We start from the raw sequence: 18,799 nt of genomic DNA on the forward strand, positions 1-18,799 counted from the left end.
GTCATTGATAATGTTCTTCAAGTGTCAATAATAAAAGTATTTGTCATGGAGACAGCCTCTGTGATTGTTATATTGTTAATTTATCATTGGTTTATTGTTTGGCTACTAGTACAACAATGTGAAAGCAGCATTTTACTGTTGCAGTTTGAGGGTGCTAATTTTAAAATTTTTATCTGTTTAGGAATGTAGCTACCATAGCTGAAAAATTTAATCAGCAAAGTAAACACTAGGCTAACTCTAGCTGTCAGATAAACTGTGCAGTAAATTTAAATTTCTTTTCTAAATATAGTTGAATATAAGTAGTCTATGAAGTTGCGTTTAATGGAAACATTCAAATTAAAGTACCTCAAAACTGTACTTAAGTGTGTTGGGGCTACTTGACTAAATGTAGGTTAAGTTTTACTGACTGCCTGTTACATATCAAATATACACAATATATATGAAAAATACATATTTTTTAAGGCTAATATTTAAAAACTTCACCTTACCACCTTACTGTGTTTCACGGTCACATCATCATGCGCGCGCCTGCCTCACAAGGGCACGTGGGGTAAACCGCTTCCGACTGAGCGGTGATAAGCGCGTGCAGGGGAGACCCTCGGATGACCAGAGAGAACTCCCGGTGCGTAATGCTGCCGTTTCCTGTTTTCTAGCGCTGACAGCTGCAGGTATATAAAGCTGCTCGGCGGAGAGAGAGGAACCGGAGAGAAGCTGCGACATGCCGGTGACCGGAGTAGGAGTGCACCAAGCTGAAGGCACCTCATCAGCATCACCCACAGGTAACAGAACTTCTCATACTTCGGAATGGTAAAGCTTTACAACCTTAAAACATTTTAGTTTTATAGTGAAAGTCTATACTATTTCCTCTTCAGCTATTTTCCAAATGTAATCCATTTAGTTGATTTTTGATTATTAGTCAGTGTGATATGTTGATTTTTTTTCTCAATGAACTGATAAACTGGTTTGTCGACATAATGTCTGAATATTACTTAAACTGACATTTTCAAAGTCCTTGTTTTGTCTGATTAACAGTCCAAAATCAAAAGATATTCAATAATCTATTTAAAACAGACAAACAGAGAAAACACTCAAACAGAAAAAGTTGGAAATAGAAAATGTTTGGCACTTTGCTTGAAAAGTGACTCAAATGATCGATCAATATTAAAAATGTATTGTTTATATTATTTTATATTTTGTCAATTGCCTAATCGATTGCATCTCAGCTCTGAAATGCTGAGTGCAGGTTTATTCAGATTAGTGGTATTTTTTGTGAAACAAAACAAAATATTTGTAGATAATGAGCAATATGTTTATGTTTGCTGTGAATTTGTGGGCGGGATTAAACGTAGTTGGGGGTATCTGTGTATGTAAAGTGGAATATTCTTAATCATCCATTTTGCATAATGCAGATCTTCATTGTTTTTTAAATTGAGCCCATTTGTGATCAAAGCTTTGAGTTTTTTCGGCAAATGTGATAAACCACACCTCTGGCAGTTTTTTGGTCCGGCCTGCATCCTGCTGTTCTCTGATCCCCTCTGATCAAATGAGGTCAGTCCAACCCACCGCTCAGAGCCAGCCCGACTTTACGGTGCCAGTCATAACCCTTGACCCTGTGGTGTTACCCCGCTGCCAATGCCAGTAGCTCATTTGGCACAGTTTCTGTTACTCCACTGGGTTGGGATGGCATCTCATGCACAGGGTTATGACAAAACACGAAAGGAACTATTCTCACTCAGTGATCCAGATATTAGCTTTCACAATCAAGAGGTCCCACACACATGCAGTACAGTATATGGGTAAACACTCAAACACGCTCGGGTGGACACCGGCTTCCATTTGTGTGTTTTTCAGAGGGAAAACATGCAAACATGAACTCCCAGCCTGACCATTGCCACCAGCAGCACGCTGGTAACGGGTGCAACCACCAGGGTCCAAACCAGAACCACAAATCACAGCATGTAGGTGAACCTGAGGCGCAGGCCCTGCCCATGCCGGTCCCAGACCCCCCAATACAATACACAAAGGTAAGCTGTGCCGAGCAGTCAAGGGTCAAAGACTGAACCAAATGTGAGGAATGATCCAAGCTCCAGTTTGGCCCAGATGTATTTGTTCCTGGGGGGAAATTTAGCTCATAATAAAAAGTCAGAGTTCCATATAGTTTACCAATAAGACACTCGTATTTAGGATCTTATTATAGAAAATGTAAATCAACCACATATGTAGGGTTTGGCTTTCTCAGTCATTAATGGGACACTATGTGCAGAAAAATCCACTGCAAAGGGATCTGTGTAGGTGTTTTATATTAGGCAGTCAAGTTTTAATTACAATCCTGATTTGATGTTAAAAACTGCAGGTTTTGTTATTTTCCTTTTATCCTCATCTTAACATTTCCCATGTGTCTCAGTGGTCAATTTTCTAACTGTGTTGCTTTGTTACCAGGCGGGTTGTGAGTCTTATCATCTGGTCTGAATTTGGGTGAATCAACCTGTTCATAATTGGTTCAGTTGCCCTTTAATATTGGATTGTGTACCAGTGATGTAGTAATTTAGTATTTATGGTTTGTGTCCAAACTGAAAAATGAAAAATAAGCTGTGTCTGTTTGTAATTAGACAAGAAGTGAAATGTGGTTTTTATGAGATGAAACAAGATGAATATGGGAAAATAAGTGCGGGTCCTTTATCAGTTCGGGTACTGATGAAGGCAGTTACCTGAAAATACTCTACGTGCTTTACAGCATGCAGATGCACCTCATAAAAATATCAGAGCCAGCAAAATGACTCCCACTAAATCCAGGGAGCCTGTTATTAATTTCATCAGGCTGAGAAGAGCTGATACGCTTCACCATGTGCTCAGGACCGTCTTTGATCTGCCTTGAGACAACATGCAGAGGAGATACTACTTGAAGGAAAAAAAATTATCTGTGCCGTTTCTTTGAGTATTACTGCTCTTTACTTCTCCTCTGGTATCTCAGTTGTTCATCAGTAACGAGTGGCATGAGTCATGCAGCGGCAGAAAGATTCCTGTGTATAATCCCGCCACAGGAGAGCTGCTGTGTGAAGTGGAGGAGGCTGATGCAGTGAGTATATTATACATCACCAGTAAATTAGATGGTCTTTTTACCTCTGTACCCGCAAGAATTGGATAATGAAGGTGGTGGAGAAGTGCATTGTACCATCTTATGTTTTTTTATACAGTTGTTTGAGTCTGTAGAATTTTCCGTCCTGCAAGAGGGACCCTCTGGTATCCATATCCAGGGTCCAAGGATGGAGGGTGTTAAATACATATTGTAAAGCCCTTTGAGGCAAAATTGTGATTTGAGATATTGGTCCATAAAACTGAAACTGACTTGACTTGACTTTTGTGACCACTACCTCAAAGTGTGCCTTCTCTTGTAGGAAGATGTGGACAAGGCAGTGAGGAGTGCCCGAGCCACCTTCCAGGTGGGGTCACCATGGCGATCCATGAACGCCTCAGACCGAGGTCATCTACTTAGTAGACTTGCTGACTTAGTGGAGAGAGATCGGCTGCTACTGGCAGTGAGAAACACACACACACACACACACACACACACACACACACACACACACACACACACACACAATAAATCCTCAGTTTGAATGTTGCTTCATCTTTTTCTATTTCTAGACCCTAGAGGCCCTGGACTCTGGCAAAGTGTTCCTCATGGCATATTTTGTAGATCTGATGGCCACAATCAAAACCTTTAGATATTATGGTGGCTGGGCTGACAAGATTCACGGCAAAACCATCCCAGTAGGCGAGTTCCCCTCTTTTCAACACTCCTCACAACTTTACATATAGACGGAGATACTGCTATGTTTGACAACTATTGTTTTGTTGTGTTTTTTTAGATGGAGAGTACTTTACTTACACACGACATGAGCCCATTGGAGTCTGTGGACAGATTATTCCTGTGAGTAGATAAAATAATTCTGTCCAAACACTAGAGAGTCATACACTTAAAGGACCTGTTTGTAAGTTTTGTTCTTGCTGCACAGCCAGCGTTAGCATTAACAGCTGTTTACTTACCAGTCTAGATGAAACGTTGCAAGTGTGAGCATAGCATTAAGATATTTATATTTCTGGTTAGAATATTTTGTACTAACAATAATGTGATCTCTACCCGTGTCAGTTTAACAACAGAGAAGAAAACACCCTCGTGTATTTTAATGCTTATTAAATATGAATTATACTAACCAAGAATTTAGTAATTTTCCCCATGTTGTTGAAACTCAAACATGTTTGTGTATTTCGGCCGACAGTGGAACTTCCCGTTGATGATGTTTGCGTGGAAGATTGCGCCTGCTCTGTGCTGTGGGAACACTGTAGTCATCAAACCTGCTGAACAGACCCCATTATCAGCGCTGCACATGGCCGCGCTCATAAAAGAGGTACTTGGATTGTTACTGTTTTCCCCCAACAACGATATAAGAACAAAGAACATGTGGACAAAAGCCATAAACTTGCATTCAGACACTGTCGAGACCTACGTGGCTGTAAAAGTAGAAAGACTGCTCTAAGATTATGTCTCAGTTAAAGCTGAGCATGTGTAGTTTAGGCTGTTTATTATATCTTTCCCTCCGTCTCTCTGGGTCCAGGCCGGGTTTCCCCCAGGTGTGGTGAATGTGGTGCCAGGTTATGGTCAGACAGCAGGCTGTGCCATTTCCCACCACATGGACATAGACAAAATAGCCTTCACTGGATCTACTGCTGTTAGTATCTACTGAAATCTTCTCTTCTCTTCTCTTCTCTTCTCTTCTTGTACTTCTTCTAGTGTTTTAGTGTCCTTTGATCCTATTTACTGATCTCACACTGTTGTCACTGGTTGCCAGGTTGGGAAACTCATCCAGAAGGCTGCAGGGGACAGCAATCTGAAAAGAGTTACACTAGAACTTGGCGGCAAAAATCCAAATATTGTCTTTGCAGACTGTGACTGTGAGTATTTTTCTTTTCAACAGTTACTTGATTACTTGCTTGAGTACTTGCTTTTTAAATATATCGTTCTTTTTCTACTTTCAGCATGAATTACAGCGTACATACACTGAGTGTCACTGAAGAGATTGCTTTATTCTATGCGCTGTTGACAAGAGCAAAAAGCTTTAAAACTACTCAATGTAAAAGTAAAGGTGTGACAAATCAATGGACATAAAATATGAAATTCAAGTAATCAGAACATGGAGTGTGCATGCAACTCCAAATTATGTCCTTTAAACGGTTTTAAATGTCACTGGTAAAAATTGAATCTCAAACAGGGGTGATACTGTAGTAACCCTTCTTACTGCCTGTCAGTAGTCTAGCTGCAGCATTTTAGACTAGAGTATGTGTCTGTCTTGCAGTAGAGTACGCAGTGGAGCAGGCCCACAGTGGTCTGTTCTTTAACCAGGGCCAGTGCTGTCTGGCTGGATCCAGGGTGTTTGTGGAGGAACCGATCTATGAGGAATTTGTCCGTCGCAGTGTAGAGAGAGCCAGATCCAAAGTCCTGGGAGACCCACTGCTGCCAGGGGTGGATCAAGGGCCACAGGTATACAAGAACCCTATTTATTTGACAACTGATACGGGTAACAGGTCAGGAAGCAAAAAAAAAAAAACCCAAACACACAAAGAGAAAATAATTTGAGCTGCTGGTTGCTCTTTTCTGTAGATTGACCACAAGCAGTTTGATAAGATAATGGAGCTGATAGAGAGTGGGAAGAGGGAGGGAGCCACGCTGGAATGTGGGGGGTCCCCATGGGGTCAGCAGGGACTTTTCATCCAACCCACCGTCTTCTCAAATGTCACAGACGATATGCGTATCGCCAAAGAAGAGGTACTCTGCTCTCAAACACATCTGCACATACACAACCATGCTCGATGGTGCGCATGACAAACACACAGATTATTTGTGTCCTCATTTGAACACTGTGCTCTGAATTTCCTCCTCGTATAACATCTTTATCCCTGTACTCGCACTCGCTCAGATTTTTGGTCCAGTGCAGCAGATCATGTGTTTCCGTAGCATCCACGAAGTCATCCAGAGAGCCAACGCCACACACTACGGCCTGGCAGCAGGAGTGTTTACCAACGACATTGACAAAGCCCTGACAGTCTCCTCTGCTCTGCAGGCTGGCATGGTGTGGTACGGATCAAATCCTCTACAGTTTAGCTCTTACAGTTAATCTTGAGTATCAAGCAGATCATCAAAGAAACTTTCCTTAAAGTTATATTAGAATCATATTAGATATCATATCAATGCGTAATACATGCCTTTGTCTGTTATGTAATGAGGTGGGGGTTTTTTCTAGGGTGAACTGCTACAATGCCATGAGCGCTCAGTGTCCATTTGGTGGCTTCAAGATGTCTGGCAATGGGAGGGAACTGTGAGTATAAACTTTCAGGCAGTAACCCTTTATACTTGCTGTATTTATGTCCACCACACAGCTACATACAGGTCTGTACTTGTAACATTGCAACTTCACGGGTAAATGTTGATCATTTAATGTGAGGAAACACTATCACAAGTGGCATATAGCACGTTTTCATTGCATAATCTATGTTTTTTTTTTATTATTATAATTTTAGGGGAGAATATGCTCTTCAGGAGTACACAGAGGTCAAGGCAGTCACCATCAAAATCTCACAGAAGAACTCATAACACCGTGATATCACAGGAATGACTTTTTCCTGCCTTTTAAATTCTCTGCCACCCTATGGCTTCAGATCCTCTACAGACGTTTTGTAATAATCAAATGACACCGGGATGTTTTTGAAGGCATCGTCGATTCTGTGTCACTTTATGTACGTTCATTTCTGCTGAGATAGTCACTATTTTTTCAATACCCTGTCAGTGTTACGTCTCTGTTGCTTGTTATTACTGTGACAATGTAGACTTCTGTGTTCCCCCAGTGTACTATCTCAGATGTTTTACTTTAACAGTTTAGCGATCAGTACGTTCTCTATAGCAGTGTCTCTTTTGTGTTTGTTAGTTTAGAGAGCCTGTTTTTTTGTTCAGACTTAATAACTTCAATAGCACTTTGCCAGAGATGAAATATTTTAATTGGTGTCATACAAAAAAATAGACAAAAGACATTTTACAAACTATTTACAGGGATTTCAAAATGAAATCAATAAAAGTTTTGACCTATATCGATAACCACTAAACATTATCTGATTTCAGTGCACTTAACATGAACATGTCCATTTCTTGCTATATGTCTGTATTACAACAAGGTACAGTGCCATGGTGTTTGTTGATATTTTTGCTGTGGTAATTCTAGTCATTTCTGCGTCTTTACTTTACACTGCAGTAATCATAGACTTTTTCTGTGGTTAATCATAATTAATGCATGTTTAAAATACTAGCTACAACACTTTTCAGTTATGCAGTAGAAAAAAAAACTATAATAATGTAATAAATGATTGATGAAAATGATTATTATCCATGCAAATGAATTTCTGAAAAGTCTATAGTTATCGCAGTGGTGCATCCGTCCTCCGTATATATGACAGCGACTGCAGCATGCATGCTTACAGACACCTGTTGTTCGTTGTTAGTTGTAGGTCTCGTCTGGGTTTTGGTCCATGAACCGTGTCTCTCATTGCCTCGGAGGCCCGCCGCGACCTCTTCCTCTGCCCGCCCCAGGTTGAGGCCCCCTGGCATTTCGAGGAGGCGCACCTCTCGGGCTTGGGGCACGGGTCACTGGCCTTCTGGGGTTTGGGGCCGCCAGTGACACGTCCTTTTGCAGATTAACCCCTTTCCCTGCCGCACCTGGCTTCGTTTTGGGAGACTTGCTGCCCTTCTCAATTACGACATCTGAGATGACAGATGGAGAGCGAAAAGAGTGGTGAGGACAGTCAGGTGCAAATTGGCTGATAGCATGTGCAATAAAGGAATATGCAGGTGTGTGGGTTCACCAGGGGAAGGGGGCTCTTCCTCGATGGGGGGTGGTATTAGAGACTTGTCTGGCAGCAAGTCCTCCAAGTCTTTCATCACTTGGTTAGTGCTGTCCTTGTTGTTCCTGCGGTTCTTCTCCTCGTCTCGAGCCTAAAGTGTCCACCAATAAATTAGACAGTCATTTTTTTTGATTGAATCTTTTGAAAAAAGAGGGAAACAAGAAGAAAACACTCATACTAACCATTTGCATCTTCCTTTTAAGGTCCGTGTTCGCTTGTTGGTATCCTTTTGACACTGCATTCAGGTAGTAAATGGCCAACCTGTTATAGAGGATTATAAGTCTCTTAGGTGAAAGCCATTGTAAACAGTACAACAGCTTAGACCACAGGGCAGTCGACAAGTTTTATCACTTTACTTTCTTCAATTACACACAATAAGAATACATAATGTATAATGTGAAAACAATCTTGTTATGTTATTTCAATGTCTACTTACATTTACCTTCCTCTCCAGTACATGGGATGGTATTTCACTCCCTAATTTTTTTTTTTGATATTTAAATGATACATACACCATGAGAAGGACAGCAGGCATGATGAGTCCGGGTTGGTGGCATAGGTAAAAATGTTCCCTATGAAGGACGGAAGATCCTGTTCTATAGTCTCCATGACCACATCATACATCTTCTCTTGACCACTGGTGAAAAAGACATGGACCAAATTAACTGTTTGTTGTATCTAATCTTTGGACAAAAAGAGAATTTTAGTATGTTTAAGCACAAATGTGCTTGTATGACCTGAAGGGGACAGCAGAGGAAAACTAGCTTCATGCTGGCTCTTTAAGCTACATTCATTTGTGTTTAATATTGTACATGTTCCCTTACAAATAAACAAATAAAGTAAATAAAAATACCTTTTGCCCAGGTGTAATGTCTACTAGGGCTGCAACAATGTGAAAAATGAATGGTGTGATAATCCCACTACAACCCAACAGAAATGTTCCTTCTTTTACTGAACAGAACCAGAAACAGATGAAAAAAAACAAGTTGTTGCTGTCTCTGTGGCTTACTGGTGTGTCACAAAGTCAGGAGCCTAAAACACTAAAAACAACCAGTACATATGGATAAATTGACTTTAGAAGTTTTAAATTGTTTCTTGTAGATGCAGTTAATTAATAAATTGAAGTACTTTTAACATGCAGAAGAATTCACCGTGAACTATTAATTCATATTTCACTGTCTCGTAGTCAACTATTTCAGTCCTACAGACCTGAATGGCCCGCAGTCGAAGGAAGGGGGCAAGGTCATGATGGTGTAGACGACTGGAAGCAGACTGAGGAACAGCACGAGCAGCAGCAGGCCCATGTAGAAGTTGTTTGAGCGTGAGGCCTTGAAAACTCGCTCATGAGGAACATTACAGGCCATCACTGCCCAGCACTGGTAGTACATGGAGCACAGGAGGCGCAGAACATTCATACCCACCAGACCTGGAGCATAAAATGCCCCCATCCTGAGGAAAAACAAGATGATCTAATCATTTATATAAATCTGAGTCCTCTAATGAGTGCAATATCAACAGGCAAACAAATAAAACATCTTGAAGAGTCAGGCACTCATCAGTCTGTATTTTGTTAATGAGTGGAGACAGACAAGGACAAACCAGAAACATGAGCTGTTTTTCATCAGAGAGAAGCTCATTAGTCAACCATAAGTCCCATTAGAGAATCTCTTGTTATATAGAAAGAGGCAGAAAATAAAATATGCAGATGTAGAGTCATTCACCATATCATTCCTTGATTGAAGACAAGCCCCAGCACGTTTCCACTGATGTCAAACTCTCCATATGAAGGCTGGTAGAAAACACAACATGATTAGCATGTTCGCCTGAAATGAACAAAGAACAGGTTGATAAACTTTGCATTTGCCCCTCTCTCTGTGCCTACGTTTCGCTCTCTCTCTGTAATTAAGTTCTCATTGCAGTGTCCTCTTTCACTCAATGTTAGGGATCACCTGTCTCGCAAGATGTCGTGGTATGGTATCAGGTGGACTCGGTTCCAATAGGAACCTTGCTGTGCTATCACAGAGCTGAATGACATGTTCGCTATACAATGATGCCATGAGCACTCATTTAACTGATACACCCACTTGAAATTCACACTGTATAACTGCAGAGACAAGAGGCACAAATGTCAGGCTTAATTTCATGTAAAGGCTGGTTTTAACGACAGGATGTCAAAATGGTGATGTTTTGATAGATAGGTAAAAAGAAAATAACTCTTTAATTGATTTAACAAAACAAACAAAAAAAAGAAACACACATAATCTACAATCTACACTGAAACACCGAGACCCACTGACACACATTGCCAGTACTCACAAATCCAGCTTCCAGGTCCCAGCACCAGCAGTAGTTGAGGAAGCGCACAATGACAGCTCGCAGGAAATCACCAATCAGGATGGTCAAATAGGTCACTTGCATGTCTGACACGATTAGCTTCACAAATTCCTGCACAGAAAAAGACGACAGCGAGAAAAATAGCAAAGGAAATAAGGACAAATATAGACCAATGAAATCAGATGTGAGGTCTGTTCTGTTTGATTTGAAGTGTGGTGAAGTGCAGGAATGATGCTGCAAATGGAGTTAAACTAGGCTACTCTGCACCCCCAGTTTCCCATTCACCAAAGGACAACAGTATATAATGCCACTACTGACTATTCCCACTCCGGTCTCCCAGCAGGGTCCTCTAATGACGTCAGCTGGGTTCACATCTGGAGGAGGCACGTCTGTCGTGTTGAAGTGGGAGGTGTAGTTGGCATAGTACAGATTCATAGACCATTCAGTGGCATTCTTGATTGTCTTCTCCCTCTCCAGCTAAAGAGAAGAAAGTACATCAAAGAGCAGTCGAGGCAAAGCAAAGTTTATGTCAAACAACTTGCAGACAAAATACTCAGTTCACAGCCTTGATTCAAAGGAATTGTTCCATATTGGGAATTACTGCTCACTTTCTACTTGAGAGTTGCATCAGAAGATTGATACCACATTAAATATAGCTAAAGCCAGCAGCAACTTATTAGCTCAAACACTGGAAACGATTAATATAGTTTTTTAAAGGCCAGTCAGAAATGTAGCTATTTTGCTCTTAAATTGTTAATATTTATATAATATATCAGAGGGCAGAGCAAACACAGAGAAGGTTAGTGACTCTCATCACATGAGATAGTGTCCATTAACGTTGGTAAAAATAAGCCCAAATGTGTATTACTACCTCAGGGTCATACATCATACCTTGGCAGTAACCTCATCAAACAGGGCAAAGAGGAAGGTGTAAAGGTTTCCCAGGAAGAGGGCAAAGATTCGACCCAGCTGCCACTTGAGGGCGATACGAGGGTGGTAATCCTCCAACTCTGCAATGGTTTCAAACAGAGGAGGACACACCAGCCCCAGCAGAGACATCACAAACTCCACCTGATACATCAGACAAGAGAGGGGGAATATTCATCTTATTTTTCACCCTAATTTTCAAGCCTCAGCTCTCCCACATCGCCAAAGATCCTTGTGAACTCTATAAAATAATGATCTGAAAACTCATAGCCTAAGCAGAGAAGATAACGTTTTAATGTTTAGTGTCAACCTGCCTCGTTCTTTTCAAACCATGAGAGATCGTCGTTCTTCCTATCAGCAAACTCCTGAGAACGTTTCACAACAAAGTAGATGAGGTATCCGCTGCCTCCAAGGCAGCACAGGATCATAGCGTTTGCAAGGACCCTGAGGAACCGCCGGAGATGGATGTTCTCGTCTTTCTGGTTCTCCTGTTCATCCACGATGGATTCCTACAGTGGGGAAAAATTACCGGCCTCTTCAAGTTTTATGTTTTATGTACCACATTGCATGTTTCAGAATTTGAAATCTCACTGCAAACCCTGCAAGGAAAATGAGATTAAAGGAAACATCCATCCTGTAATGCTCTTATATTGGTGTAAACTGTACTTTATTATTCTGAAATGTGCAGTATTCCAGCATTTCATTTCTTCTAGTGGGTTGTCTTGTCTCATTAAGGATGTCACCTTCATGACTGTTCAATTTTGGTGCAAAATATTGACTCAAGAAACCTTTGCTCTCAAAAGACATTTTTTTCATGTTCCAGAGTTCATCCTCCAAACACAGATACACAAACACACCTGCTAACCTTGAAGCTGGTGGTGATGGAGGCGTACTTATTGTCTGCAGTCTCAGGGTTTCCTATCAGGTAGTCCCAGCTGGTGAACATCTTCCAGCTGAAGATGAACTCTCCCTCCTCCGCCCCGTCTCCTCCTTCATTTGAGTTACGAGCCATTCTGCGAGAGAGAAGGATGAAAAGCAGCTCTCAAACATCTCCATACACATACATGTACTGTACATCCGATTGCCTGCATTAGTGCGTCTCGCTTACGTTCTAATGACAACCATCAGGCTGTATCCAAAGAGGCCAACACCCACCAGCAGGTACGACAGAGGGAGTCTGAACTGCAGCAGTCCGATTGTCCGATCGCTGTTGTAGTACCCGTAAAACAAAAAGGAGTACTTGCAGTATCCCTGTTGATGAGGTGTACAAGGAAATTCTTACGGACACATATCCAGCTGCACAAGCAGGTGCAAAGCAACTTTCACTTTTTTTTATTAAACAAGACTAAGAAAAAGTTCAAATATAGCAAATAAAATAGTAACTTCTAAGAACCTACAGACACGCTAACGGCCCTGTGAGGCTGTACTTGGGACATTTCTGTTGAAGCATTTCCCCTCAAAACCACATGTTGGCAGCAAGGGAAAAGTCAGGGGATCACCAGCATCATTAGGATTCGTCCTCTGAGCACTATGAATGTCTGTACAGAATTTCATGACAATCCAATGAATGGTTGATGAGATATTCAGTCTGGACCAAAAATGGTGGACTAGTTGCCATCCCCATAGCCCTGCCACTAACACAGCTTATCTGTGGTATACCGTGTCTTTCCTATAATACTGATTGTAAATGTCACCCACATATTGTCATAAGTTGAGTCAGCTTTGATAAACTGATAAATGAAGCTAAGATCCTCACACCAAAGTCAAAGAGCACAGAGAAGTCCATGGCTGTGGCCTGCTCGTCGCGGGGCACAGTTTTCCTGGGAATGGAGCCGTAGGGAAGACCCATAAGGACCTACACACAGACGAGAGGGTCAGAGGTGAGGAGGGAGAGGGATCGGAAAACTTGCACAGTGTATTATGGGAAAGTCTGTACCTCAGGCAGCACCACCAGGCCAAACATGAACCCAAAAAGGACCAGATTCAGACCGTACATCCACCTCAGGAAGATAAAGTAAGATGCCACAGATGACCCAAAGTGACCTATGGTTAGGAAAACAGGGAGCCTGACTTAGAAATGTAGTAACAGGTTATTAGAAACAGTAAGTTTCTTAGTGTTAGTATTAGTATCTTTCACATAAAATCATCGTGGTACCAACTTTCTACTTCCTTTATCTTCCTCTCCCAGGGTATACAGGCTGTTTTGAAGTTCTCAAAGTCACGTTTGAACTTGATAAGTTTCTGGGGACAAAAAAATGTTATTTTAAGAATATAGTTCACATTATAAATTGATAGAGTTTTGTTGTTGCAGTAAGTGTAACATGAACAGATTACCTTTGTGAGCATGACTTTGAAAGCATACAGCTTCCTGCCTCTTCCTTTCCCCAGAGCTCCCTCAAACTTTTCAACAAACTCCTGAGCCTCCCTGTGTGAGCAATCGGAGAAAACACAGACAACCATGACCTACCTAACCCGTGAATGAATTAGTGAGTGGTAAGCGGATGTTGAAACGACAGGTGTGGGATGTTTTAGTGATTGATAATACATCACTACTTAGACTTGGCAAGCAGGAGGTCAGTCAACCACAGCGACATGCATTAAACAGTGTCAAGCTCATTAAAAAAATAATGCAGCTCACATATCGTATTCCCTTCCCCAGAGCCATGCTTACACTGATCTGTATGCAGAGAAACGTACACACTTACCTCACACACACACACACACACACACACACACACACACACACAGGAATACACTCAGTTACATAACTCCCAGCCTTGGGCCTGGCAAGGCAGCCTGAACTGTTCCCAGCCCTCTCATACTGAAGATGTCCAACAGACTGAACTGCAGCCAGCCTTGTGTGAGATTTATAGACAGCTGTCGTTTCTACTTTTTCTACTGTGCATCTCACAGACGGTAAAAAAAAAAAATCCATAGCTGATTAAGATATTCAGTGTGAGTGAACAAATACAGGCTTGGATCTAATCACTTTCAGGGGTTTCAAGATGTTGATTTTCTGTTGAGTGCTTTTATTTCTGTGCAAAGATAAGTTCATTGAAGAGAATGTGATTAACTGGGCAAACTATGGCATCCATCCATCAGAGCTCAGTTTTGTGTCCAGCAGATTTGTGAAAGCATGATAGCTTTGATTTGTAATATGACAAAACAGGGTCATAGGAAACCTGGTGTGCCCTCTCTGTAAAGCATCTTTTTTAAAGAACTTTGTTTTGACTGTCTATAGATCACAGCACTGACAAAGAGAAATAATAAACAGCTAAAGCAATGAACAAGTTTTAATAATGCATTATCAGCATCACATGTACATGACATGAGTGATGGTAGGCATTAAGAGAAGTGGAAAAACAAATGAGTGACACACAAAGTGCCAAATTAAAACAAGCATAAAGAAGAAAATGTAGCAACAACATTCACAAATTGAAATAACCACAAGCAAACAGCCGGAGGACGTGAGTCACTGTTTTGGATTTGGTTTTTACTTGAGCAGTATGAGTCTCCTCTTCATGCGCCAGGGTTTGTTCCTTAATGTAGCGATCAGCTTCTTCTTCTCCTCTACTTGTTCCTTCAGGGCTGCGATCTCTCCCTCCGACAGCGATTCTTCATCAGAGTCAGAGGAAGAAGAGGAGCTAATAAAGGGAAAGATGTGTCACGTACCGTGGCTTTGACAAGGTGCCACAGGATTGAAACATCAGCAACTTGTGAAAATCCAACACCTCAACTCATCTGTACGTGAAGATCAATTTTACAATATAGTGGAAGAGCAGAAACTCAGTGAAGCTCAACTCTCAACTCTCGAATTCATGTGAGACAGTTTGTTTTTTATGTTGGTTGCGGTTTTTTTTTAGACGGGCGCTTTAAAAAGGTTTCTTTTACCTTCTAAGCTGCACTTTGTCGAAACATTTTGTTTCAAAAAATCTACTCAAATTGAATTATTATATTAAACAATTTTCAATGACAGAATTAAGAGTTATTGTATGGCATTGAATTCTGCTTTTAAAAAAGAAGTTCAGATCTTGTTTCTTGACCCTCAGAACCAGCAGTAAGCTGCTTTTTAAAATGCTGCCAACTCACACCAAACACACCCAGTGAAACAGTAGGAAGATGAGGTTACTCGGGATGTTTTGTCCCTTTACCTTTGTTTTAAGGCGGCAGTAAATAATGGATGAACTAACGAGGATAACACCATCACCATTACCAGCAGCCAAAAGTCTTTATCACCCAAACTTGTTTACCGAAACTGAGTTTTGCTTGTTTTGTAAATCCTCTGATAGGATGATGATATAACCTTTTCTGTTACCTGGAAAGACTGTAAACCACTGGCCCACTAAATAATTAACCTAACATTTGGTTGTTGCGGCACAGTGTTCCCCATAAACAGCATCTGACTGCTGAAATGTCACATTAAAAATCAACCAGATGTACTGTACATGCCATTTATTCAGGGAAACGAGTGTGTATTCTGTCTTTTTATAATATTGAATTGAGTTCCTATATAATTTGCAGTGTTTCATCTCCCTGAATACATGGCACATAGTAATTTCATATCACTAGTCTGCATGAGACTGCATGGACAAAAGCGCGTATGAGTGTGTGGAGCCTGCAGGTAGGTGAGAGACAGCTCTCAGAGAATACTGCACCTGCTCAACTTCCCATTCTTCCTTTTCTTGTCCTTCTCATCGTCTTTATCCTTCCCTTGTTTCCCTTTAACATTTCCCTTCTTCTCCTTGTTCTGCTCCTCTTTCTCCTTCTTGGACACCGTTCTCCCTCCTCTTTTCCTCTTCTCTCGGTCGTCTTCGCTCTCCTCATCGCTGTCCTCCTTTGCGGCTCTCCTCCTGGAGGCTTTGGATCCTTTGCTTTTCACACTCCTTTTGTCTTCTTCGTCATCTTCATCACTGTCTCTGGGCCTGGCCTTCTTCCTCCGTCCTCTTTTCCGTGGCTCCTCGTCCTCATCCTCCTCATCCTCCTCATCGTCACTGACCTGTTTGGCTCTACGTTGTGGCCTGGCTCTTCTGTTTTTACTTCTCCTCCTGGCCTCATCTGAGACACACATGTATGCATTTTTTACACAAATAGCTTTATCCAGTGACAACACAATTTATACTCCCAACTTTAATTTACATCATCACACCATCGGATTGTGACAAATCTTCAAGATATAGACATTTCCTGCACAACTTAACTGTACCTCCGATAAAAATGAAAATTGTCTCACAAAACTCACCTTCACTCCCACTATCTAACACAGCATCAACCTCCATCCCAACTGGAGCATGTGAACAAAAACACACAAACATAAAATCAGCTGATCAATCTCAAAAATGACTTTTTTCAGTCATTATCAGTATAATGAAAAAGGGTGAATATTTAAAGCTGAAAAATTGACAGACGTAGAAAATATTTGAAAAAAAAAATCTTCTCACCATCTTCAACCTTAACTGCAGCATCGTTTTTTCTTTTTGGAGGCATTCTGCTCGGGTACTTTCAGTTATCTGTGTGCTCCTTTTGTCCAGTTAGACCTCGTCCGCTCACTTCAGACTCTGCCTCAGCTCCATCCATGAGTCACTCACTGATGCACCTGTGACGGTACTGTGTCAAAAAGCCAGGATACACACACACACACACACACACACACACACACACACACACACACACACACACACACACACCCACACACACGTAGGCACAGGTGTGTCTGTGTTTAGGCTGTTCAAAGCCCAGGCTCCTTGACAACCGTCAAAGACACACAGTCCATTAGATGATAATCAGGAGCCCGGGGAGAAAACAGAGCCAGACAATGGACTTGTCAATCAAATGCTAATTGATATTTGATTAGAGCAACAACAGCACACATGCAGTCCACATGCTTTAAATGCAACTTGTATTATTGTCATATACTATATGTGATTATACAACACCACAAACTGATGGTTGAACATTTGCCATCATTCAGTTGTGACCCAGAAAGGAGACACCGGGGCAAATGTAGACATAAAGGTCAGGTCTCATTAAAGTTTGATGGAAGCTTAAGTAATCCTGAGTGAAAAGAGAAACAACTCACTGCATTTAAATACTGTACCCGGCGTCCTGTGTGACTCTGAACTCTGGACTTACTGTACTCCAGTGAATAAGTGATTTAAAATAAAATGTTTTATTTAAGAGAGAAGTCAGACGATTTTACAAGCTGTTTATTAAAGGATATGGTCCCATTTTTTTCAAGTCTTATCATAAAACAATATTGCCATGCTCATATGCACATTGAAAGAGTAACTGGTCAGTGCAATCATTGCTCCTGTTTGTAAAGCATTTCCAATATAAATCCACAGTCATAGTCCTGTTTATAAAAAACAATAATCCCAAGTTCAGCTGAAGCTAAAATATGAGTTAGTCAAACTAAGCGGGTTTGAAATAAGATATAATCTTTTTGTTTAAGATTCTGTCTTTGTGTTACTGGTGTTACTGTCTTCGCTCAATGAGGAAACAAATAGGACTGTACGTCTGAAAAATACCCACTTGATCTCAGACTTGATTATTGGCCTTGTCTAAACTTTTGAATTTGGTTTTGCCATTGTTTTAAGACAGAGTTAATAAAATGTGAACCTGTCTGTCATTAATAGCTGTTATAGCACAACAGTGAAAGGGGGTGAAAGTGAGGCCTGATGGATGAACGGTGCAGCCTGAATTGTCCACATTGCATGTTTCAAACACTAAGATGCAGGTACAACCTGTGTGGTTATGGTCAAATGTCAGATCTGACCTTTTGAATAATGCAGGAGGAAACAGGAGACTCTGCTGCTATTCAGCTAATACACAGAGGAACACTCTTCCGGGGTTATATGAATGCTGGCTTGAAGGCTTGTACCTGAGAGACAAGCTAAGTCCTCGGGGTTGGAGCCTTTCACGTCTTCTTCGTCCAGCTCCTCCTCTTGCTCCTCCTCCTGATTGTCCCCCTCCACTTCCAGTAACCATTCAAATGCTTCCTTCTCACTATACTGTACTTAGTCTCGGAGAACGCCTAGCTGCGTTTATTCTTCGGATCCATTAACTAAAAAGGGTCTAACTTTCCACCAGTTCACATCGAGGCTCAGCACCAACCTTTGCTCTCCAAAGCAAAACTGGACACCATCCGAGCTGTCAAATCACTGTTGATCAATGTCTCACTCTTCATTACTGTTAGTGAATACAGCGGACATTGAGATATCCGGTAATGTGCAACCTGTCATGGCTCGGTTTTCTGCCACATTGTACCAGCATGGAGCGAGCCTGGGACAGGGCCAAAACACAGCTCCAGTAGGAGGGTGAAACAGCGGGCATGTGGGGGTTGGTATTACCTGGACAAATAATAGCCAAGTGGATTAGAGAGTCAGAGTCTCCAGTATACAGAGAAGACGGAGGGTTTACTTGACTCCTTAACAAAGTCTTCATTGAATAATGTGATTGACACTCCTTGGCTCAAGACGAAAGAATAAAGCATAGGGACTTACTTCATCCTCTGGATCTCAAATAACTGCAGAATTAATACTTAATGTTAACTTGCCATGAATTGATCATGAGCATCAATGGAAGTGGGTTTGAT

At 41.3% G+C, this 18,799-nt stretch overlaps 2 protein-coding genes across 2 annotated transcripts; one reads left to right on the top strand and one right to left on the bottom strand.

Moving 5' to 3' along the window:
* The first annotated feature begins 581 nt into the window (after positions 1 to 581).
* Positions 582 to 7,426, top strand: LOC130170148 (aldehyde dehydrogenase 1A1-like). The gene is made up of 14 exons (XM_056377311.1): positions 582 to 779; positions 1,852 to 2,024; positions 2,972 to 3,076; positions 3,396 to 3,536; positions 3,646 to 3,775; positions 3,870 to 3,931; positions 4,281 to 4,409; positions 4,617 to 4,730; positions 4,851 to 4,953; positions 5,355 to 5,539; positions 5,660 to 5,824; positions 5,976 to 6,133; positions 6,300 to 6,374; positions 6,577 to 7,426. The coding sequence occupies exons 1-14, from the start codon at positions 719 to 721 to the stop codon at positions 6,647 to 6,649; spliced, it is 1,674 nt and encodes a 557-aa protein (XP_056233286.1). The 5' UTR covers positions 582 to 718; the 3' UTR covers positions 6,650 to 7,426.
* A 147-nt stretch (positions 7,427 to 7,573) lies between these two features.
* tmc2b (transmembrane channel-like 2b) lies at positions 7,574 to 16,800 on the bottom strand. Its single transcript, XM_056377309.1, is given in 21 exon segments — positions 7,574 to 7,807; positions 7,909 to 8,038; positions 8,130 to 8,208; positions 8,460 to 8,490; positions 8,493 to 8,584; positions 9,157 to 9,396; positions 9,669 to 9,736; positions 10,264 to 10,392; positions 10,600 to 10,758; positions 11,173 to 11,352; positions 11,523 to 11,717; positions 12,074 to 12,221; positions 12,317 to 12,459; positions 12,965 to 13,063; positions 13,145 to 13,251; positions 13,368 to 13,449; positions 13,543 to 13,633; positions 14,706 to 14,852; positions 15,864 to 16,263; positions 16,448 to 16,489; positions 16,647 to 16,800. Coding segments are annotated over 21 exon segments (2,826 nt in total). The 5' UTR covers positions 16,693 to 16,800; the 3' UTR covers positions 7,574 to 7,589.
* Between the last annotated feature and the right edge of the window lie 1,999 nt (positions 16,801 to 18,799).

Source organism: Seriola aureovittata, chromosome 5, assembly GCF_021018895.1.
Source record: "Seriola aureovittata isolate HTS-2021-v1 ecotype China chromosome 5, ASM2101889v1, whole genome shotgun sequence".
NCBI classification, from domain to species: Eukaryota; Metazoa; Chordata; class Actinopteri; order Carangiformes; family Carangidae; genus Seriola; species Seriola aureovittata.

Coding starts and splice junctions, on each gene's coding strand:
- LOC130170148 (XM_056377311.1), top strand. CDS start 719: ATGCCGGTGACCGGAGTAGGAGTGCACCAAGCTGAAGGCACCTCATCA. Junction 3,776..3,869: donor CGGCAAAACCATCCCAGTAG/GCGAGTTCCCCT, acceptor GTGTTTTTTTAG/ATGGAGAGTACTTTACTTAC. Junction 6,134..6,299: donor CTGCAGGCTGGCATGGTGTG/GTACGGATCAAA, acceptor GGTTTTTTCTAG/GGTGAACTGCTACAATGCCA.